The 24,331-nt window shown below is 39.9% G+C and overlaps 2 protein-coding genes and 1 long non-coding RNA gene across 9 annotated transcripts in view; 1 reads left to right on the forward strand and 2 right to left on the reverse strand.

The window, feature by feature from the left end:
- LOC136347504 (uncharacterized) overlaps positions 1-5,365 on the reverse strand; it is a 46,272-nt gene extending 40,907 nt beyond the window's left edge. For 5 of the 7 annotated variants that reach the window (XM_066297558.1, XM_066297555.1, XM_066297556.1 and 2 more), the window contains exon 1: positions 5,049-5,365. In XM_066297558.1, the coding sequence (XP_066153655.1) occupies positions 5,049-5,092 (44 nt within the window). In that variant the 5' untranslated portion in view covers positions 5,093-5,365. Of the gene's footprint in view, positions 1-5,024 lie in introns of all 7 variants that reach the window. The other 2 variants (XM_066297560.1, XM_066297559.1) reach the window with 2 other exon arrangements.
- Positions 5,366-6,879: 1,514 nt separating this feature from the next.
- On the reverse strand, positions 6,880-13,051 carry LOC136347659 (uncharacterized). Its single transcript, XR_010733520.1, has 2 exons — positions 12,969-13,051; positions 6,880-8,048 (listed from the first exon to the last, which is right to left on the reverse strand). It is a non-coding gene; the product is annotated as an uncharacterized lncRNA (long non-coding RNA).
- Positions 7,489-24,088, forward strand: Prp8 (pre-mRNA processing factor 8). The gene is made up of 30 exons (XM_066297838.1): positions 7,489-7,664; positions 13,030-13,241; positions 13,451-13,619; positions 13,674-13,838; positions 13,900-14,104; positions 14,168-14,391; positions 14,445-14,570; positions 14,881-15,134; positions 15,193-15,573; positions 15,637-15,863; positions 16,081-16,614; positions 16,671-16,961; positions 17,028-17,220; positions 17,370-17,594; positions 17,645-17,846; positions 17,896-18,042; positions 18,542-18,919; positions 18,972-19,169; positions 19,592-19,885; positions 19,952-20,143; positions 20,194-20,470; positions 20,524-20,684; positions 21,060-21,251; positions 21,318-21,684; positions 21,746-22,033; positions 22,096-22,289; positions 22,398-22,667; positions 22,804-22,915; positions 23,107-23,590; positions 23,644-24,088. Exons 2-30 carry the CDS (start codon positions 13,052-13,054, stop codon positions 23,796-23,798), a joined length of 7,095 nt encoding a protein of 2,364 aa, XP_066153935.1. The 5' UTR covers positions 7,489-7,664; positions 13,030-13,051; the 3' UTR covers positions 23,799-24,088.
- Positions 24,089-24,331: the final 243 nt, after the last annotated feature.

A 24,331-nucleotide genomic window follows, 5' to 3' on the forward strand; every position in this document is an offset into this window, starting at 1 on the left:
ATGGTATACTTCACGGCCATAAATAGTGAAGAGGAACTATGGGGACGAATTCAAAATGCAGTAAACATTTTAAAGAACGACGAAGAATTGATGAATAGAGTACATTTTAATTTTTTGCGTCGGATTTGTTAAGACGTAGGCCCTATTTAGATAATAAGTAAATTAATTTGTATTTTAAGATCTTAAGTTACGCCCCTGTCCCGCAGATTATTTCCCAGCATTCTTTAATAAACAAACCACCTCAAGAAGTGAAAGAGCCGTTTAGGGCGGGGAGATACGTTCGTTCCCCTTTGCGGCACTAAAAATTGGGGTATATTTACGATACGTTAAGAAAGCATATCGTATATCCTAATAGAAGTGCGTCGTAAAAGTACCCGACTAACGGTCACATTTCTTGAGAATAGGTACCAGATGTGTGAAAGTTGGCTCGGGAAGGCAGCACGCCTCTGCCTGGAGGTTCTGGCATTTTGGTACTTAAGATCTGGGAAGGAAGATTGCGGGGCTTTTTTTGACAAGTGATCCTATCCGAACGACTCAGACATTTATTTTCCGGGAAATATATTAAAAAAAATCAATATATACTTTCAGTGTACACGCAGAGACTTAACTGAACCACTAAGTTTATATAGTGGCTCGTTGTCAGTTAGTCCTAACTCGTCTGGTATAAAATTAGTTAACAGTAAGATCAATAAATCGTTGTTATTGTTAAACGGGGTGTTGATTAATTGGAACCAGAAAACAGTGTCCCTGATGCTGTAAGTTCAGGGTGGTCCTTCAAACGTAACAATCCAGTCCACGTTCATCGTGAGTTCTACGTCAAGGATCAACAAACAGCGAGCTTTGTTAGATGAGGACGATGCTCAAACGCAACAACAATTAGCGAACCAACTAAATGTGACACGAGAAGCCATTTCCATTCGTTTGAAGGCTACGGGGAAAATTCAGAAGATAGGAAAATGGGTTCCACACGAACCCAATGAAAGAAGGCAAGAAAATCGAAAAACCACTTGCCAATTGTTGCTCACCGGGTATAACGGAAAGTCATTTCTTCATCGAATTGTGACTGGTGACGAAAAACGGATCTATTTTGAGAATCTCAAACGTAAGAAATCATGGGTAACTCCAGGCGAACCATCGGCATCGTCAGCAAGACCAAATCGATATGGACGGAATGCTCTGCGTTTGGTGGGATCAAAAAAGCGTAATTCATTATGAGCTACTAAAACCTGGAGAAACAGTAAATACTGAACTTTACCGACAACAAATGATGGACTCGCATCGAGCTTTGCTTGAAAGACGACCAGAATGTCAAGAACGGCAACACAAGGTGATATCGCTCCATGATAATGCACCATCACACACTGCAAAAACTGGTGAAGGAAACGATTGGGAGGTACCATCGCATGCGGCTCATTCACCCGACCTAGTACCATCCGATTATCACTTATTTGCATCGACGGGACACGCTTTTGCAGAACACCACTTCACCTCTGACGAGACAGTTCACAAATGGCTCGATGAATGGTTCGCCTCAAAAGGACAACAGTTCTTCTGGCGTGGCATCCAGAAATTGCCAGAGAGATAGGAAAAATGTATATGTCGGTGCCACCATAAATTTAGCGAATACCCCTGAGTAGACAGACTCTATGTATTGGTACGACCCTATGTAATAGATCGGGGTTCAGGTTTTTCTCGCTATTCTGGCGAAACTAAAGCATTCATTTTCTTTATGATATTACTTCCAGGAACCCCAGGAATAAGGGACACACTTGTTTTTAATACGCAAGGGGGGCAAAACGGGGCCATGGGGCGAAATGAATATTGAGTGAGTTGGTGAGGTAGGGCAGTAATTATCGAGAGTTGGGTTGGAGAGGTCTGGTCCCGGATTGTCGTGTCTCTCATCCTTCGATTCGATTATCATACGGTTTACCTTTTGTGAAAGAGATTATTGCCATAAGACATTTATCAGAATATAGGGTAGCCGATAGTTATTCGTTTACATATAAATTAGTGTAATCTCAGTGACGTTTGTTATTAATAAATTGGCGGTATTGAGTGACTATTCCTAGTGTTTAACTGGAGACTCATGGCTTCTGGAAGCAATTCTGTTTCTCCTATTCTGACATATACAGGGTGGCGCAATAGTGTGACAAAGTACCATATCTTCCTTATTTTACAAAATTAAAAAAAAAACTGTTCGTATAAAAGTTATACGTGAACATACAGCCTACATTTAAAAAATATTTTTTATCATATAGGGTGTTGCATAAAGACAGGTCAAAATATTTATTCATTTTATTTAACGGAACCCCCTATATATTATTGTATATTTGGATTATTTTATTTGCAAATGTATTAAAGAAATGAGAATTCCGCCAAAACTAAAGGGAACGCGTATAATGTTACCTTAACAAAAGTTGAAGAGGATTCAAATCTCAACAATATAGGATTCGTAAATACAGGGTGTCCCATTGAAAAATTCCAAGAAAAATGAATTTGAATATTCCCAAGTTGCAGGGCCTGTGGACAGTATTCTGAATAAGAAACCGACTTATTCGTTGAACAAGGCACTTGAGCACCCCTTTGTCTTCTGTTGTGTCAATTTTTGTTAAAATAATTAACGTGCTTTGAAAGTTATAGCGCATGTTATGGAACCATGTTTTGCTTCAAATTTAAACATTTTTCGACATAAGCAGACAACGTTCCAATTTAATTTAAAACTAATTATCCTTCCATGGAGAGAATTTTACGAGGAATCCAAATATACAACAATATATAGGGGGTTCCGTTAAATAAAGTGAATAAATATTTTGACCTGTCTTTATGCAACACCCTATATGATAAAAAATATTTTTTAAATGTAGGCTGTATGTTCACGTATAACTTTTATACAAACAGTTTTTTTTAATTTTGTAGAATAAGGAAGATATGGTACTTTGTCACACTATTGCGCCACCCTGTATGTAACGATGGGAAATATTTCGAATAAAATATTTTTTATAATTGTTGCGCAGCGTCAGTAAAGTTTCATATTTACAGACGTGGTATTTCAAAGAGGGAGAGAAAATGAGCTTGGGTCCCTATGAGGTTTCTTCTTATTCCGGCCACGGAAACCGGCATTAAGCAATTGGCGGATTTGCCCCCGCACACCCATAATAATAACAGTTCTACCAAAGCTACACTGAGCATAGTTCTTCTCAAGATAACATGGATTCAGGTGCATTAATGCTCGCGTAATTACACCTCCAATCACTAATTTTGTTACAATTCGCTGGGTTTTTATGTAAATTTTCTCTTTCTCTTTTACGCATTTAAATATTTATAATAATAAGTAGAGTGGTAAGGTAAGTTACAATTCAGACTCCTGCAATAGTTATGAGTTTGATGGCTATTATTTGGCTTAACAGAGCTTGGTGTAGTTATCTGTCTACCAGTAGAACAGACGTAAATCGTCATATCTTTAATTCAAAGAAAGCCTTAAGAAGTTGTTTACAGGGATCAATTTATCAGCTATCATTTTTTTCTTTCCCAAGTCTGTCTTCTTGTTCTTTGTCGTTTTCTCATACTTCTTCTCACATCTACCATTTTCTCGTGCGTTGAATTTTCTTCATCGATTCCCCTGTACCTCCCAAGAGAAAGCAATTTAAATATTTACTATTTGTTTCCATTATCTAAGACTTTCAGTTCAAATCAAATTACCCCCCTTCCACTCTCATGCTGCGGAAATAGAAACTCAAATACACTTCTAGGCGTTACCATCCGTAGTTTTACTATTTTATGCTAACAACTCTCTCCTTATGGTAATTGTTCCAATTCATCAAAATCCACACAATATAATTGTTGAAATTATTGTTTGATATCTATATATGGCCGGTTTTACTTAGCGTAATTGCTGAATGAACGATCGCCAATATAGAGAAGATTAGCCAAGTTGGTATATCTATACGGAAAAGTGCCAGATAATGGATCCTTTCTCTTTTTATTATGAACCATGAAGTTTAATTATCGTTTTATCGAGAGCAATTTTACATACACTTAGATCTTATTATTGCGTTATGGTTTGATTGGAGAGCCTTCCGGTATTTATCCAATAGATTTACTTGGAAGTATCTTCCATTCTGATTAGCTCGGAGCGATTTCGTTGGTTCGGGTTAGTTCCTACGCTGGGAGCCTATTTTTACCTCACTCGAAAGTGCGTCATATTGCTAAAAAACCTCCCATTAACCTCCCAGCAGCTTTCCTTGTAGTGTCACTTGGGGTCGCAAACTTCTCACCACCGTTACACATGATAATATTCAGACCTTTTGATACATCTTTCAGCGACCTTTCCTGCTGAAAGGTGAAAAGTGAGAAAGGTGGCACATCCCTACTGAAATATTCTCTTTGTTTAGAAACGTTCGTCATAAAAAAAAAACCTTTCAACCAGTCCCAATAAGACTGAAAGGGGCCCCGAAATATGGCGCGCACAGACACAAAATGAATTCTCATTTCTCGTGACGCATTTATCTGGGATGCGATCGAACCTGAAAGCCATACAGGATGTTTGAGGTCTTGTAGGTTTAGTTTCAGAAGGTGGTTAATTATCTAAAAGGCATTTGGTTAAAGGTGACACACGATAATTATATTTGCATAGGAAGAAATGTATGATTTTTCAAGCAATTTATCAATTAAAAAATGTTTAGCACAGTAGCAGTTTGCGCATTCACGTAATGTGGGAGAAATAGACATGAAAATGAAGTAAATATTATATCAAATATTAATTCATGATGTTTTGTAATGGATCCGGACCGATGCCGAGACGTAAATCTAAAATTACAGACTCGGTCGAAGGAATTGGAATCTGTTAATGGTTGATATTGTTGCGAAGAGCGCAAACCTGCTGCGGTATAACGCATCTAATAAACCCAATAAGAAACTATGGCCCATTACTAATAAGCTTCATTCATTACCTCACGCTATCAACAAAGTTTCATTAACTCCAAGATACAACAATCAAAATTAAAATTTCAAGCCTCATTTCTTACCATGTTAAAATCGATATTTCTTACTCAGTAAAATTTCTTTTCCGAATCGCAGAAACGTTTATTTTCATGTAATCCACTTTCCGAACTTTCCGATAAAAACCTTCCAATGTCAACTATGTCAACTAGTTTGTCAACAACACCCTTAACAATCCGTACTTACTTCACGTAAACAAATCAGTATCCCTGCCGTATAGGAACTGACCTAAATTCCAAAAAATACCGATTTTCAATAACACTGATTTTTCTCGAGGTGACGGTCAAAAGAATACGCGTGCTGGCTGGTACCCGTGCGGTACCGACCGAAAGCAAATGCTACCAAGAGTGGTTTTGTAAGCAGCAGGTTCACGATTTCTTCGACGAACCAAGTTCGCTGGACATGCATGGTTCCCCTTCTTTAGGTCTTTAGGTAGTACCCATAAGCTGTGGTCAGGTTTTTACAAACTGGAACGCAAATTTACAGTTTGTCCATATCGTGAACATCTTCAAAACCGCATTGTGATGAGCTCTTATCTAATTGGTACATTTCGGTTATTGTATCTGGGGATTACTTAACAGTACCCGCTTACTGTGAGGCACAGAGGAAAGACTGTAATGCGGGTATTCTATTCAAAATAACTGCAAATTGATTGGTTGAAATGAAGTATAGAGCTGATTGTAAAATCTGGCCGAGGTAACACTTCAATTGCTGATTTCAGTACTGCAAATTCCTCTTAAATACAAAGAGACGAATATCTTCCCTATCTATATCGTTGTGCTATGAATGTTTGAAAGCTATTTATTGCACTTAAGAATTTTTAATTTCCTAGTTAGTAATACAGCAAATCTATCCATGTAGCTCCAGTGATGTGTTTTAATAAACGACCATCAAACATTCTAGAAATCAATCATATCATGATATAAATCAGATAACACGATAAATCATTAGATACTTAGACACACGTGAATATTTCCAGTTTCTTATTGCACTTTTCAGCATGCATAATGTTCTCTTCAGTTTACATAATTTTTCTATCTGTGGCTTTTCTAGCCAGTTTTTAATGCAATTTTAAGTGGCTCTATCGCCGTTGGATTTCTTGTTTAAGAAATGGGCCAATGGAATCGGTTTTTAATTTTGTAAGTACTCATTAGAAGAGTTAAGTGGATCTGGGTCAATAATTGCGATGCCTACGCACACATGTCAGTGTCCTTTATATATTCCCAATACAGGGTTAATGCCTTAGTCATTAAAGATAAGTACATAAACAACTATTTATAGTGTTTTAATGAATTTGTGCCGGTGTTATTGAGTGTTGAGGTTTCCTGCGGAGTGGACATTGAGCACAACCACGAGCCATGTGGTTACGCATAAAACCACTCCGATCGCGGTTAATAGCAAATATCGTGAATACCTCTCTGTCTATCAAGGGTTTAAGGTTTGAAAAGAAACAAAAAGAGGTCGTATTGAATTTTCAGAAAAATTCCGATGTTCTGTTTTTCAGTTTAATGGAGCGATGGGGGCCCTACATTCACTCTGTATATCTCCATTGAGGCTCCGGAGGGTTGCAAAAAAATTGTTGGGTGAACCTCCATATTACAGCGCTTATTAGTTATGACATCCTATATCACGGTGAGTCATGGTAACTAGTTCCTTCGGTTATGCGGCCCCAATCAGTCGAAATGAAACTTTTAGGGATGGCCCAAAAATACCACGATTATTCCATAAACAATGTTTTCGTGTGGCGCTATCTCTACACCAACAAGATAGGTTTTTCAGTGGAAAGATATCGGTAATTTTTCTTGAAGCGCCATCTATGCGTCACTAAGATAAATTAAAATATTTTTACAGAATTTAGGTTTTTTTTTTAAATCAACTGAATTTTTCAAATTTTAAAACTATATATTCTTGAACTTTAAATTGCACAACTTTGTCCTAATTTAACAACCTCACCTCTTTTTTAATTGCCGAGATCATCATGATTTAACTCCAGAAAATACATTTTCCAAATAAACACATTTCGTATATTTTATCAAATTATTTATAGATAAGACACATATAAGCCTCTTAATTTCTTTAAAAACTTATTATTTAACAAACCATGCCATACATAACCTTGCAAACTGTTATGTCTACATTGTTTACTTTTCACTGTCGACTATTTATAATAATATTTGTAAGTTTTCTAGTATAATATTTTTCGAAAAATTTTATATCATTAGAATTTGCTATAAGGCAACACCCAATACATTCTAAACATAAGTCCGTCTTACTTGAATTTATTACGAACGATGTTAAAAAACGAATCTTTTTTCCATAAACTAATTTATTTACCGCAGTGGGAACAAAGAACAGCAACATTCTAGTAGTTTTATTCAGGGGCTTATCCCACACTTAAGCAAAATGTTATATAAAATTGATTATGGAATAAGAATTGATTAATTCCATATTGATTTCTCCGCATCTCTATTATTTGACAGACAGTTTTCTCTGGTTTGTTATCTACCGTTCAGTCGCCATTTTTCATATTTGTTGTGGCGTGTGTTTATCAAACCAGTTGCTATAATTACGTTTTTAACATTCTAAACTGTGAATTTAATTAAGATCGACGTGCTTCAAAAGCCGGAAAATGTAATTTAGAATTTAATTCCGACTTCCACATACACGTAAGTTTCACATAAATTATCTTAACCTTAGAATATAGAATCCAACCGAGTATTCACATTTTCAATTCCAGTTTGTCCTTAAGATTTTTTCGAAAAGTAACTCGTATTAATTCACACAAGTGAATTGGGGGATGTTTCTTTACATTAAATTTAAAATGTGTGAAAATTAATAACCTGAAGTTACTAACAGTTGCTTAAATAAGAGAGCGAGTAATTTTCTAAAAAATGCCTCAACTTAATGTTTCTGAAGGCATTTGATGAAAAATTCCCGTTTTGATATATGTTACATGATGATTAGTTAAGCTTGATGTTCAGTATGTTGATCTTCAAATTTCATTTTAACTGTGGATAAGTTTTTTTAAATACTGGAGATAGAGTTATAGACTTGTTGTCGGAGGTTGTAGGAATAGACTAAGCACTTGTGTAAATATGTAAATATTGTACAAATTAGCTCGCAAATATGATTGTGAAGAAAGAAGACAATAAATCTCGCACGATACTTAAAACCTATCTCGCCGTGTCTGCCCTTGAGAATTACGTTTCCTTTTTATAGTCTTCCCAGATCCCCTGCTATAAAAATCCAGAAAAAAAGGGGGCCGCGCAGGTGCAGGTTAACCCAGGCTCTTTTTTTTTCTTCCGGCAGTTGTTCTAGAATGACCTGCCGGAAGTGCTAGAGGAAGATTTTTTCACCAGGTTCTGGAGTACCTAGGGAACCGAAGGGTCACCCTAGGGTACATCACATTGTCAAGCCTGACAGGTAACAGTTGCTTCGCTACCAGCTCCGCCACAATACTCCCCTCCCAGATACGGAGTATTAAACTTATATAACCATAGTACAGATAAACTTAATGCTAGGAGACCTAAAGCTACTACAATTTATTTAAATTTGCCCGTGCCATGGGCTTTAGCATCGATCTCTGACGCTAGGCAAACAGTACCCGCTTCTTGCTTGGATTGTGGAGGGGTTTGAGGTTGGTGTAGGTGTGATCATGGGAGGTAGGATCTTGGGCTAGGATAAAAGCCGGTTTGAGACGATCCTTCGAGATGTTGACCTCTCTGTGATTGATCAAGATGGTGAAGTATTTATCCGCACGGCTTTTTACAGGGAAGGAACCTTCATAAGGCGATTGGAGTGGTTTCCTCACTGCGTCGTTGCGTACGAAGACGTGCGTACAGGTATCCATTTCCGGCGCAATGAAGATCTTCCTTGTACTGTGGTTGCTTGAGGGGACAGGTTGCAGGAGTTGTATCTTCCGTCTCAATTGAGCGACAAAAGAGGTGGGGTCTACATTGGATTGTACAGATTCGAAGAATTCTCCAGGCAGACGTAAGGGAGCTCCGTAATGCATCTCTGCTGGTGAAACACCAATTTCATCTCTCAATGTAGCATGTAAGCTCAGCAAGATCGTAGGCAAAACCTCCGTCCAACGCTCTGTTGCATAAGCTATTATTACTGCCTTGAGAGTTCGGTGCCACCTTTCCACTTTGCCATTAGTCATGGGGTGGTATGGGGTGGAACTTGCTCGTGCACAGCCCAGTAGTATTGCTAGAGATGCGAAAAGTGAGCTTTCAAACTGTCGCCCTTGGTCTGTGACGATTTTTTGGGGAGAACCAAATCTGCAAATCCAATTGCTGTAGAAGGTTTTGGCGACTGTGTCAGTCGTCATATCCTTCATGGGGAATGCTTCAGCCCAACACGAGAATCAATCGATGCATGTTAGACGATACACAAACCCGTTAGAAGAGGGTAGTGGACCAACTATGTCTACATTCACAACCTGAAATCTAGCATCTGGAATTTGGAACTGCTTGAAAGGAGTTAGAGTGTGCCGGTGGACTTTAGCCTTCTGGCAATTAATGCAGGCCTTAGTCCAGTTGCGGATGTCCTTGTTCATAGCAGGCCAGACGAACCGAGAAGAGATAAGTTTGGTTGTGCTCCTGATGCCTGGGTGTGAGAGATTGTGGAACTTATTGAAAATCAATCTTCTGAGATTCTGTGTGATGAAGGGTTTGATTTTGGGGCCATTGTCATCACAGAAGATCAGAATGTCAGAACTTGGTACGTTACACTGTTTGAGGTGTAGGGACGTTCCTTGTTGATTTCTGAGCATTTCTTGCAGTTCAGGATCAGAAGACTGATAACGGCCTAGAGCTTCGTAATCAATTACTTGAGGAGTGGAAATAGAAGTAATCCTTGAGAGGGTGTCAGCCACAATATTGTTTCTGCCACTGATATGTATGATATCTGTGGAAAACTGTGAGATGAAGTCTAGGTGTCGAATTTGCCGTGGAGAAGCTTTGTCAGACTTCTGTAAAAATGCGAAGGTGAGTGGCTTATGATCTGTGAAAATGCTGAAGGGTCTGCCTTCAAGAAGATATCGGAAATATTTGATTGCCGAATAAATGGCGAGTAATTCTCGATCATAAGTACTGTAGTTCTTCTGGGCGTCTGACAATTTTCGAGAGAAAAAACTTAGAGGTTTCCAAGAATTATCTTCGAATTGCTCAATGACGGCACCCATTGCATAGTCTGATGCATCGACTGTGAGGGAAATTGGAGCTGTGGAACTAGGGTGTACCAAAGAAGCGGCGTTGGCTAAGTCCCACTTGCATTGTTTGAATGCATCCAGTGCTTCCTCAGTCCAGACCAATGGTGTCTTGTCATTCTTCTTGCAGTTATTGTGCATGTTATGAAGAATGCCTTGATGATGAGTGGCCTTGGGAATGCATTTCCTGTAGAAGTTGAGCATGCCAAGGAAACGTCTCAACTCTGAAACTGTCTGGGGAACGGGAAAATCAGCAATAGCGGCTACCTTCTCCGGGAGAGGGGTGGAACCCTGTGCGGAAACTAGGTACCCTAAGAATTTCACTTGCTGTTCCCCCAAAACGCATTTGTCAAGGTTGATGGTTAACCCGAACTCTTGCAGGCGAGCGAAAACGGCCTTGAGGTGTTCCTGGTGTTGTGCCTCGTCCGTTGACGCGACGAGAATATCATCAATGTACGGGAAGCAGAAATCCGGGTTTGCAAGTACCTCGTGGATGAATCTTTCAAAGACTGGGCTGCGTTCCTCAACCCGAATTGCATCCTCGTGAACTCGAATAGGCCGAAGGGAGTTATGATGGCCGTCTTGGGGATTGACTCTTCCGAGACTGGGATCTGATGGTAGGCACGCACCAGATCTAAGGTGGAGAAGATCGTCTTCCCGTCTAGAAAATGAGTGAAATCGTGGAGATTGGGGATTGGATACTTGTCTGGGACAGTGGCTGCATTCAGACGACGATAATCGCCCACAGGTCTCCACTCACCTGGGGTCTTTTTGGGAACCAGATGCAAGGGGCTGGCCCAAGGGCTCTTAGAAGGGCGGCAGATACCCATATCACATAGATATTGAAATTCCTGTTTGGCTATTAGGAGCTTGTCAGGAGCTAGACGTCTGCCTTTAGAAGAGATGGGGGAGCCATTTGTATGGATTATGTGCGTTGAGCTGTGCTTGGCGTCGATCGGGGTAGGGGAGAAAGTGGTGATTTTGGGGTATTGTCTAAGAATGTCGTAGTACTTGCAGGATGAGGACAGGTTGTGGACTGAGGGAATATTACAGGGTTTAGTTATCCCAGCTTTCCGCAGGCCGGTGGTGCTGTCAATAATCCTGCCGCTACCCAAGTCGACCAAGATATTGAAACGGTGTAGGAAGTCAGCTCCTATAATCGCATGGTCGGTTTTTGCAATGATGAAATTCCATGTGAATTTCCTTCGCAGGCCGAGACTCACAGATAGCCGTTTGGTACCAAAGGTGGGTATCTGAGTGTTGTTGGCCGCGTACAAAACACGTGACGCTTCAATATGTTGGTCTTTGGCTGTTTTGGGCAGCAGGGAGACATCGGAACCCGAGTCGATAAGAAAACTTATGCCCGTTACATCGTCCTTAATTACCACTCTACAACTAATCAATCTTACCGAGGTTGGTACTGGTTCCATCCGGACGTAATAGCGATCTGGCGGCCCCGCGTCTCCAATCGTCGAAGATGGCGCGGGAGCTAGTTTTCCTGCAGGAAGCTGTAAGGTTTGACGCATTTTTTTGCCTTGCTCTTGAACTTCTGGTGATACCAGCATGTTCCAGGATCCGCCGGTGTCGGTCCAGCTTTGGTCCGCTTGGGCCACGTCCTGGACTTGCTCCGGCTTCTCACCTCCCTGGTTAGTTGCTCTACAGCCCTCTCCAGTCTGCTCATCCTATCTGCCGTCTGGGGGTGGCGCTTGGACGGTGCAGGCGTGTGGCTGCACTATGTCGGCGATCTTGTCGGCTAGGTCCGCTATTTTGTCCAGCGGTTCGCTGCTGCCGGCCAAAATGAATTATATTGAAGTGGGCAGCTGCTGCGTCCATAAGGTCTTTAGGACCTCTGAAGAGACCGCTGACCCCCCTAGGCTTCTCATGTCGTTAAGCAGGTACGAGGGTTTCTTGTCGCCAGGGTCCATCCGTGAGAGGAGCCTCCTGAGCCTACTCTCATCGGACTCGGCGAAAATTGCTATTAGCCTAGGCTTTATTCCCTCGTACCTGTTGCTGGTGGGTGGGTTATCCAGGAAGCCCGAAATCTGGTCCAGGACTTCTGGGTCCACCGTAGCGACCACGTGGTGGTATTTCGTCTGGTCGCTTGTGATGTGGGCCAGCGCGAATTGTGACTCTAGCGTCCGGAACCACGTCTTGGGGTTAGACTTCCATAACGGTGGGGCCCGTACGGAGAACCTGCTCACCTGGGACAATTCAGTTGTCGCCTCATCTAGATCAGGGACTACCGTTGGCTGGGGCGACGCCATGGCCTCTTGTTTGGTCTCCTTGTGCACTTCAAAATAGGGGTCACCAATTGTCGGAGGTTTGCTAGTTCGGCACTTTCACTACCCGACTTGCGTTACGGAGGTTGTAGGAATAGACTAAGCACTTGTGTAAATATGTAAATATTGTACAAATTAGCTCGCAAATATGATTGTGAAGAAAGAAGACAATAAATCTCGCACGATACTTAAAACCTATCTCGCCGTGTCTGCCCTTGAGAATTACGTTTCCTTTTTATAGTCTTCCCAGATCCCTTGCTATAAAAACCCAGAAAAAAAGGGGGCCGCGCAGGTGCAGGTTAACCCAGGCTCTTTTTTTTTTTTCTTCCGGCAGTTGTTCTAGAATGACCTGCCGGAAGTGCTAGAGGAAGATTTTTTCACCAGGTTCTGGAGTACCTAGGGAACCGAAGGGTCACCCTAGGGTACGTCACATTGTCAAGCCTGACAGGTGACAGTTGCTCCGCTACCAGCTCCGCCACATTATTTTGATCTGTCAGTTAATATCATTAATTAATTATCGTTATTGAACCTTACTTTCAGGAGGCTATAAACTACTAGCATAATGTCAGTACCACCGTATTTACTGGGCCCCAATCCTTGGGCCCAAATGATGGCTCAGCAACAGTTGGCAGCAGCACATGCACAGGCTCAGGCTGCTGCAGCTCAGGCTCATGCTCATGCTATGCAACAACAGATGCCTCCTCCTCATCCTAAGTCTGATGTGATGACTGAAGACAAATTGCAAGAAAAAGGTAGATACATAGAATTGTTATTAACACATTGCCTCAGTTTAAGCACATAATAGATATTTGGATGTTAAGAATTTTACCAAGTCTGCAATCTGTTTATAATTATTCACTTAATTAATGAAAAATTTACATTTTTTCTAATGAATATAAAAAAATTAAGCTAAAATACACTTGTTTCTGATGTTATAAGTACATAATATTTATATCTTCAGCCCAAAAATGGCACCAACTTCAGTCGAAAAGGTTTGCGGACAAGAAAAAACTGGGCTTTATTGAGGCTCAAAAAGAGGACATGCCTCCAGAACACATCAGAAAAATTATAAGGGATCATGGAGATATGAGTAGCAGGAAATACCGCCATGATAAACGTGTTTATTTGGGGTATTGTAATAAAATAATATTGGTTATGGCATCTTGACCTTTTATATATTTTAGAGCTCTTAAATACATGCCTCATGCTGTAATGAAGCTCTTGGAAAATATGCCCATGCCCTGGGAACAGATACGGGATGTCTCAGTTCTATACCACATTACTGGAGCCATAACCTTTGTGAATGAGATTCCTTGGGTTATTGAGCCTGTGTACATTGGACAATGGGGGTAGATTAACTAGTTGATTTCCAAAATGATTCAGCTGATTTTGGATTTATTAATATTTTAGCACTATGTGGATTATGATGAGAAGAGAAAAGAGGGATCGTAGACATTTTAAAAGAATGCGATTTCCTCCGTTTGACGACGAAGAACCGCCTCTGGACTACGCTGACAACATAATCGATGTTGAGCCGCTGGAAGCCATTCAAATTGAATTAGATCAGGAGGAGGATTCAGCTATTGCAAAATGGTTTTACAACCATAAGACCTTGGTAATTGAAATGCACATTGATAGTTCTATGTGGGTAATGTAATAAGGTTTTCTTCACGTCTAGGTGGGGACGAAGTACGTCAACGGTTCTACTTACCGAAAATGGAATTTAACTCTTCCAATAATGGCTACCTTATACCGTTTAGCCAATCAACTTTTAACTGATTTAGTGGATTACAATTACTTTTACTTGTTTGATACTAAAAGCTTTTTCACAGCCAAGGCTCTGAATATGGCAATTCCTGGAGGACCTAAGTTTGAGCCCCTCATTAAGGACATGAATGCAGCGTAAGGTCTGTAGCACTGACTCGTTCAAATTGAAAGGTACAATGTTGTTTTAGAGATGAAGATTGGAATGAATTCAATGACATTAACAAAATTATCATAAGACAGCCGATCCGTACAGAGTATAGGATTGCCTTTCCTTACTTGTATAACAACATGCCTCATTTTGTTCACTTGTCATGGTAAGTGTCTTGCAGTGTTCATAATAGTTTGTCCTTTCCACTGTTAGTTTGAATTTTGCTTTTATTCATTCAGTAAAATATAACAGCACAGTGGTATAATAATGCATTTGTGGTTGGTATGTCTCTCATTTTAAAGAATGGTCTTGAGGGAGCTGATAAGCCACATACAATGTTTTCCAGTTCATATAATCATTAAATCAGCTAGTGCTATTGTTTACATGAAGCAAGAAAAAATATTTTTGTAAGAGTTTCACTCACTAGATACTTCTAAAAAAATATTACCTCTACAAAACACTGCTTCATATGTCAGGTATCACACCCCCAACGTGGTTTATATTAAAACCGAAGACCCCGATTTGCCCGCATTCTATTTCGACCCCCTTATCAATCCCATTTCGCATCGACATGCGGTTAAAAGCCTGGAGCCCCTTCCTGATGACGAGGAGGAATTTGTGCTGCCAGAATACGTACAAGCTTTTCTTCAAGAGACTTCTCTTTATACTGACAACACGGCGAATGGCATTGCTTTATTGTGGGCACCAAGACCGTTCAATATGAGATCAGGTAAATTGCAACAGATATTTTTATTTCATCATTTTTACTGTTACTGTGCAAATTTAAGGCCGAACTAGAAGAGCCATTGACGTTCCCTTAGTCAAGAGTTGGTACATGGAGCACTCACCTCCTGGGCAACCCGTTAAAGTCCGAGTTAGTTACCAGAAGCTTCTTAAATACTACGTGCTTAATGCTCTAAAGCATCGCCCTCCCAAGCCTCAAAAGAAACGTTACCTCTTCAGGTCGTTTAAGTCTACAAAATTTTTTCAAACGACTACTTTGGATTGGGTCGAAGTCGGTTTACAGGTTTGTCGGCAGGGTTACAACATGCTGAACCTACTCATTCACCGAAAGAATTTGAACTATTTACATTTGGATTACAACTTCAACTTGAAACCAGTTAAAACTTTGACAACGAAAGAGAGGAAGAAATCTAGATTCGGAAACGGTAAGTACTTTTAAAAAAATTTGTCCATGGACTTATTTATTGTTCAAACCTTTGTTTTTGCAGCCTTCCATTTGTGTAGAGAAATTTTGCGCCTGACGAAACTGGTCATCGATTCGCATGTGCAATATCGTTTGAATAACGTGGACGCTTTTCAATTGGCCGACGGACTGCAGTATATTTTTGCCCATGTCGGTCAACTGACTGGAATGTATCGGTATAAGTACAAACTAATGCGACAGATCAGAATGTGCAAGGATTTGAAACATCTAATTTATTACCGATTTAACACCGTAAGTATAGATTATATAGATATAATCGCATTGAGCTAAATAATAATTTGATGTTGCGCACAAATTCAAATTAAACTCCGAGTTGAAATGAAATTCATTTATTGCAGTGCAAAGCGCCTAAGTAATAACGTAAATGATCCCTGCGATTGTATAAATTATATGAAAGTATTAAATAGGAAAAGGTGCATTTTAATTTCGAACGTCTGTTCACCTTTAGGGACCTGTTGGAAAAGGCCCCGGTTGTGGTTTTTGGGCACCGGGCTGGCGTGTTTGGCTCTTCTTCATGCGCGGCATAACCCCTTTGCTTGAACGTTGGCTGGGTAACTTATTGTCTCGACAATTCGAGGGTCGTCATTCCAAAGGAGTTGCAAAAACCGTCACCAAGCAACGCGTGGAATCTCACTTTGACTTAGAGCTGCGCGCCTCTGTAATGCATGACATTGTCGACATGATGCCCGAGGGAATTAAACATAATAAAGCCCGAACTATTCTCCAACATTTGTCGGAAGCATGGCGATGCTGGAAAGCCAACATTCCCTGGAAGGTCCCCGGCCTGCCAATTCCCATTGAGAACATGATATTGCGTTACGTCAAAATGAAAGCCGATTGGTGGACAAATACTGCGCACTACAATAGAGAGAGGATACGGAGGGGCGCCACTGTAGACAAAACTGTTTGTAAAAAAAATTTGGGTAGGCTGACCAGGCTGTATTTGAAAGCGGAACAAGAGAGACAACATAATTATTTGAAGGTTCAGTTGGCCTCTGAATCGGAAAATTAGCACAGTTTTGAATGTGAAAATTTTAGGACGGGCCTTATATCTCACCTGAAGAAGCTGTAGCGATTTACACCACTACAGTGCACTGGTTGGAGTCCAGAAGATTTGCTCCGATTCCCTTCCCTCCACTATCGTACAAACACGACACGAAACTTCTAATTCTCGCCCTCGAACGACTCAAAGAAGCCTACAGTGTCAAATCCCGATTGAACCAAAGCCAAAGAGAGGAGTTGGGTTTAATTGAGCAGGCATACGACAATCCACACGAGGCCCTCTCTAGGATTAAGCGTCATTTGTTGACACAAAGGGCATTCAAAGAGGTAAGTGTGTATGAATTACAACAAAATAGAGTAATTCATACATTGGTTTTTATCTGACGATTTCAGGTTGGCATAGAATTTATGGATCTCTATAGTCATTTAATACCGGTATATGACGTGGAACCTTTGGAGAAGATCACGGACGCATACTTGGACCAATATTTATGGTATGAAGCTGATAAACGACGATTGTTTCCACCCTGGATTAAGGCGGCAGACACCGAACCTCCGCCACTTCTGGTCTATAAATGGTGTCAAGGTGCGATATGTACAAAGTTTACTGTTCAGTTGTGATAGACCGATACCGATATCTCGGCATCGAAGCAGACTTCGATTTAAATGAGATTTGACACACAGAATACTCTGATGAAGCGTCACAATAACTAATTCTTTCACAAATCTACTTAGGCATCAATAATCTCCAGGATGTATGGGACGTCAACGAGGGCGAATGCAACGTTCTGCTCGAGTCGAAGTTCGAAAAACTTTACGAAAAAATCGATTTAACGCTACTAAACAGGCTACTGCGGTTGATCGTCGATCATAATATTGCTGATTACATGACGGCGAAGAACAATGTGGTGATCAACTATAAGGACATGAATCACACCAACAGTTACGGCATTATTCGAGGTAGATTTCCGACAAGAGATTTTCCTGTTAAGACATTTGGTTTGTTGCAGGGCTGCAGTTCGCTTCGTTCATTACTCAGTACTACGGCCTAGTGTTAGATTTGTTAATACTGGGTTTGCAAAGGGCCAGCGAAATGGCTGGTCCCCCACAAATGCCTAACGATTTCCTGACCTTCCAGGACGTCCAAACTGAAATGTGTCATCCGATCCGGCTGTATTGCCGATACGTCGATAGAATACACATGTGCTTCAGGTAAATAATTTAAGTAGTCATGTGATAATAATTCATTTTCCGTCTCTAGATTTTCAGCTGAAGAAGCTAAAGATTTAATTCAGCGTTACTTAACCGAGCATCCGGATCCAAACAACGAGAACATTGTGGGTTATAATAATAAGAAATGTTGGCCGAGAGACGCTAGGATGCGTCTCATGAAACACGACGTGAATTTGTATGTATTCTTCCGTATATATCTATTACTCACAAAAATAATCAAACACCACATTTTTCAGTTATTTTTGACGGCATGTATTTCGAAAACACCGTTACCAATTTTCATAAACAAAAAACGTTTTAAAAGTTGGTGTCTGCTAGAATCGTTGATGAACACTCACCTTGAAAACGAAGTTTTATCTCAATGCCCTAAAAAGCGAAAAAAAATTTCGGCACATATTTTAATCTACAAATAAAATCGGAAGGATATTCTCCATTTTTATGGAAATTTAGTAACTTTACGCTGATGACATTTTGTCAGGCTTAGATGATTTTTTTCAATCACTAGATGAATGTGACGTTTCCCGAGATGAATGTTCATTAATGATTCTAAAAGGAACAGACTTCCAAAACATTTTTGTTCACGAACGTTTCCGAAATACGAGCACCAAAAAGTATGCTGTTGTCACTATTTTTGTGAAAAGTTTATTTATTTTTTCTTTTTCGTTTTTTAAAAGAGGTCGAGCAGTATTTTGGGACATTAAAAACCGCCTCCCTCGTTCAGTGACCACGATCCAATGGGAAAACAGCTTCGTCAGCGTTTACTCCAAAGACAACCCAAATTTGTTATTCAATATGTGCGGTTTCGAGTGCCGTATATTGCCGAAATGCCGTACACAACACGAAGAATTCACGCACAGAGATGGAGTCTGGAACTTGCAGCATGAGGGCAGCAAAGAACGTACTGCTCAGTGCTTTTTAAGGGTAGATGATGAATCCATGAGCCGCTTCCACAACAGAGTCAGACAGATTTTGATGGCTTCTGGTTCAACCACTTTTACGAAAATTGTCAACAAGTGGAACACCGCACTTATCGGGCTTATGACCTATTTCAGGTGGGTATTATGTTTTGTAAAAGGTTTTTTTTACTGTTTTCGAATTACCCAGGGAAGCTGTCGTCAACACTCAGGAGCTGTTAGATTTGCTGGTGAAATGCGAAAATAAGATTCAAACACGTATTAAAATTGGTTTGAATTCGAAGATGCCTAGTCGATTTCCTCCCGTGGTATTTTATACACCAAAAGAACTGGGAGGTTTAGGAATGTTGTCAATGGGTCACGTATTAATTCCGCAGTCCGATTTAAGGTAAGAAGTGTCTTGACTAGCCTTAATAAATATCCATGTAGTAAAAATATATTAATTATTTCGTGTTAGAATATGGGAAAATACAGTCACTGTACACATATATATAAAACATAAATATGCTTATATCCATGGTACAGGCTGAGCAAGCGATTTAGGCCTCAAGTCATATATATACTATAAGAATTAAATATATATTCGTCGCTAAAAAATCAATATGTGCAGAATTAACTTTTCAAATAACACTATCGTTCGCATTTATATCTATTGATTACTAAACATACTGATTTGATGAAATACTGCGATTTACTAAAGGTGTACTCTTTGTAAAACAAACCTAATGCACACCACTATAGCAATTTCATAAGAATTTCGTATAATAAATGTCTAAACTAGTCTTAGTAAATGATACATTGTCTAATTAGATGGTCGAGACAAACAGATGTAGGAATCACCCATTTCCGATCTGGTATGAGTCACGATGAGGACCAATTGATACCAAACTTGTATCGATACATACAACCATGGGAAAGCGAATTCATTGATTCGCAGAGAGTGTGGGCTGAATACGCGTTAAAAAGGCAAGAAGCCAACGCTCAGAATCGGCGGCTAACGCTGGAAGATCTGGAAGATTCCTGGGACAGGGGTATACCCAGGATTAACACACTGTTCCAGAAGGATCGACATACTTTGGCATACGATAAAGGGTGGAGAATACGGTGAGTTATGATCTGATTTGACTAAATCTCAGTGTGGCTTATTTTGCATTATTTGCCTGATTTAAGAACCGAATTCAAGCAGTACCAAGTGCTAAAACAAAATCCCTTCTGGTGGACGCATCAACGTCACGATGGTAAACTCTGGAACCTGAATAATTACAGAACTGACATGATCCAAGCTCTCGGAGGTGTGGAGGGCATTTTAGAGCACACCCTCTTCAAGGGTACTTATTTCCCTACGTGGGAAGGTCTTTTTTGGTTAGTAATCCGAATCCATGAATAACGCATCTTTCACACATCAATTTCAGGGAAAAGGCTTCGGGCTTTGAGGAATCGATGAAATACAAAAAGCTGACAAACGCGCAACGGTCCGGTCTGAATCAAATCCCCAATCGTCGTTTTACCTTATGGTGGTCACCGACCATCAATCGAGCCAATGTGTACGTGGGTTTCCAAGTGCAGTTGGACTTGACGGGTATATTCATGCACGGCAAAATTCCCACATTAAAGATATCGCTGATTCAAATATTCAGGGCCCATTTGTGGCAAAAGGTTCACGAATCTGTTGTAATGGATCTATGCCAAGTTAGTCGGTTCATTTAGGTCATTTTTGTTTTATTTATTGATGGTTTCAATAGGTGTTTGATCAAGAACTCGACGCCCTAGAAATTGAGACAGTTCAAAAGGAGACCATTCATCCTAGGAAATCGTACAAAATGAATTCGTCCTGTGCTGACATTTTATTGTTCTCAGCTTATAAGTGGAATGTTTCCAGACCGTCTTTATTAGCAGATACAAAGTAAGGTTTTGTTACTGTTGTAATTCTTGAGTACGAATTATATTATTTTATACATACTCACTAATATTATATTCGACAAGGTGGCAATTACAAAATCGGTTAAATTAAAACAGTTGTAATTTATTTTAATATGTCGTAAAAAGCGTATCTGAAATATTTACGAACGATATAAAACTAATATAATTCTATGTAATATAAAAAATATGTTTTTTTGATATTTTAGTTGAAAATTTTAGTCAATTTTCTTCACAGTTTACGGCATATTAAATCTTCAAGAATGGCAACCGATGTTGTAGCGTTCACTATTTCGAAATGACGACAGTAAACGAATTTAAAAAACAATAACACCGTCTGTAAAGTGTTATACGTTTCCAGAGATACTATGGACAACACCACGACTCAAAAGTACTGGATCGATGTCCAGCTAAGATGGGGTGACTACGATTCACACGACGTGGAACGATATGCCCGAGCCAAATTTTTGGACTATACTACTGATAATATGTCTATTTATCCCTCGCCCACTGGCGTGCTCATCGCCATAGATTTAGCGTACAATCTTCACAGGTTCGATGTTTGATCAAACGTGCCTATTTTTATTATTTCTACTTTTAATTATTGGTAAAATTTCAGCGCTTACGGGAACTGGTTCCCCGGTTGCAAACCTTTAATCCAACAAGCCATGGCCAAGATAATGAAGGCCAACCCTGCCCTCTACGTGCTGAGAGAGCGCATACGAAAGGCGTTGCAATTATATTCCAGCGAACCCACCGAGCCCTACTTATCGAGTCAAAACTACGGAGAATTGTTCTCCAATCAGATCATCTGGTTCGTGGACGACACCAACGTGTACAGAGTGACCATTCACAAAACCTTCGAGGGCAATCTGACCACCAAGCCTATTAATGGCGCCATTTTCATTTTCAATCCCAGAACTGGACAGTTATTTTTAAAAATTATTCATACTTCTGTGTGGGCGGGACAAAAGCGTTTGGGACAGGTTAGAAGTTTGTTTTTGGTTAACTATCGATCAATTAAAGAAATAAAAATTTAATTATCAGTTGGCGAAATGGAAAACAGCAGAAGAAGTTGCGGCCTTAATTCGGTCTCTACCGGTTGAAGAACAGCCAAAGCAAATTATTGTTACTAGAAAGGGCATGTTGGATCCTCTAGAAGTACACTTGCTAGATTTCCCGAATATCGTGATAAAAGGGTCGGAGTTGCAGCTACCCTTCCAAGCATGTCTCAAAGTGGAGAAGTTCGGAGATTTGATTCTAAAGGCGACGGAACCACAGATGGTGCTCTTTAACCTTTACGACGATTGGTTGAAGACCATTTCCTCATACACCGTAAGTAGTGAGAGTATTTGTTTTATTTTGAGGTCACTTTCAGGATTTAATCCTCTATTTAGGCATTTTCGAGGTTGATCCTAATTCTCAGAGCGCTGCACGTGAATACCGAAAGAACCAAAGTGATCTTGAAGCCAGACAAAACTACCATTACAGAACCGCACCATATTTGGCCCGCATTGTCCGATGATGAATGGATCAAAGTGGAAGTTCAATTAAAAGATCTCATTTTAGCTGACTACGGAAAGAAAAACAAGTAAGTTCTTCTGTTAAATTTGCCTCAGTTTTGCAGAAGCTTTTGTTTGGCGGTTTATTCCGCTGTAGAGTTGAAAGGTTACATCTTTAAAGCGGGTCTGTATTTCAGTGTGAATGTCGCTTCTTTAACTCAATCGGAAATCCGAGATATAATTCTCGGAATGGAGATTAGTGCTCCATCTGCGCAAAGACAGCAAATTGCCGAAATCGAGAAGCAGACCAAAGAACAATCCCAGCTAACTGCCACCACCACTAGGACGGTTAATAAACATGGAGATGAAATTATCACCAGCACTACCAGCAATTACGAGACGCAAACGTTCAGTTCCAAGACCGAATGGAGGGTTAGAGCGATATCTGCTACCAATTTACATCTTAGGTAAGCGAGAATTCTTTTATATATATTATTGTGTTATCTTTTTTTCCAATCGCCTTGTGTATATAGTAAATTAGTTCATAAAAACACATTGTAAAAAGTTTAGTTTGATTTGACCAGCAAATATTATTGATTTCAGGACTAACCACATTTATGTCAGCTCGGATGATATCAAGGAAACAGGTTACACTTACATTCTTCCAAAGAACGTACTTAAGAAGTTCGTGACCATATCGGATTTACGCGCACAGGTGAGAAAAAATCTCTTTAATACATTTAAGTTATTGTATTAAAGGAATACATAAATATCGATTTCAATTTATAATTTACGTTTCTTAAATTCTTTGAGGTCTTAAAATTTACACGATTTGTTTCTGAGTAAATGTGTGTGTGTGTGTGTGTGCAATAAATGCAAATAATAAAAATACTACCCAATTTACAGATTTGCGCGTTTCTCTACGGCGTCAGTCCCCCGGACAACCCTCAAGTCAAAGAGCTACGTTGTCTAGTGCTCGCACCCCAATGGGGTACCCATCAAACCGTGCACCTGCCCAACACCCCACCCAACCACCCATTCCTCAAAGACATGCAACCTCTGGGATGGATTCACACGCAACCCAACGAGCTGCCTCAATTGTCTCCGCAGGATATTACCACTCACGCTAAACTAATGACAGACAATCCCGCATGGGATGGCGAGAAAACTATTATTATCACCTGCTCTTTTACGCCCGGGTCTTGTTCGTTGACAGCTTACAAACTGACACCGTCTGGATTTGAATGGGGCAGACAAAATACTGACAAAGGAAACAACCCTAAAGGGTACTTGCCTAGTCATTATGAAAAGGTGCAGATGTTACTTTCAGATCGGTTCACGGGATTCTTCATGGTGCCAGCCCAAGGACCATGGAACTATAACTTTATGGGTAAGTTTTTTCACCATTATTCATGGAAATTAGCGTTAATGAGGAGATTTTAGGGGTTCGACACGATCCGGGAATGAAATACGAGTTGCAGTTGGCCAACCCAAAGGAATTTTATCACGAAGTGCATCGGCCTGCGCATTTTTTGAATTTCTCGACATTGGAGGACGTTGACGGCGCTGGTGCTGATGGGGAAAACTCTTTCGCTTAACTTCCTATTGAACCGACGATTTTACAAGAATTCGTGGCTATATATATATTAGGAATTTGATCGTTTATTTCCAGTTGAAGTACTAGCGTTAAATTATTAGAATTGGTGGTACATCAGGGATTTGACGGATAAAGTCTCTGAAGCACTATTTTTGACAGTTTTCTTTTACCCTTTAACATCATACATTTATCATAAAGTTAAATTTGCAAAATGCTATTAAATATTACTTTATGGATGCAGATATTGCTATTTTTTCACAACTGTCAAGAAAAATAAAGTCTTAATAGGAACTTCCAGTGTTTAATCTTTTTTTTTATAACAAAAATAAAAAAATCCAAATACGTTTCACGATTTGTATAGATAAATAATTTTTTCCTTAATAAAGGATTTGAAGTTCAAGTTAATGGTACGGGCTAATACCAATTTAGAGTTCAAATCAAAACCATGAATCGCCAATTGATCGCGGAATCGTGGCTTTGGTGAAAGAACATTCGTAGAAGTTTGTAGATAAGCAAATGGGCGTTTCTTAAAGC

Source organism: Euwallacea fornicatus, chromosome 29, assembly GCF_040115645.1.
Source record: "Euwallacea fornicatus isolate EFF26 chromosome 29, ASM4011564v1, whole genome shotgun sequence".
In the NCBI taxonomy this organism is placed as follows: domain Eukaryota; kingdom Metazoa; phylum Arthropoda; class Insecta; order Coleoptera; family Curculionidae; genus Euwallacea; species Euwallacea fornicatus.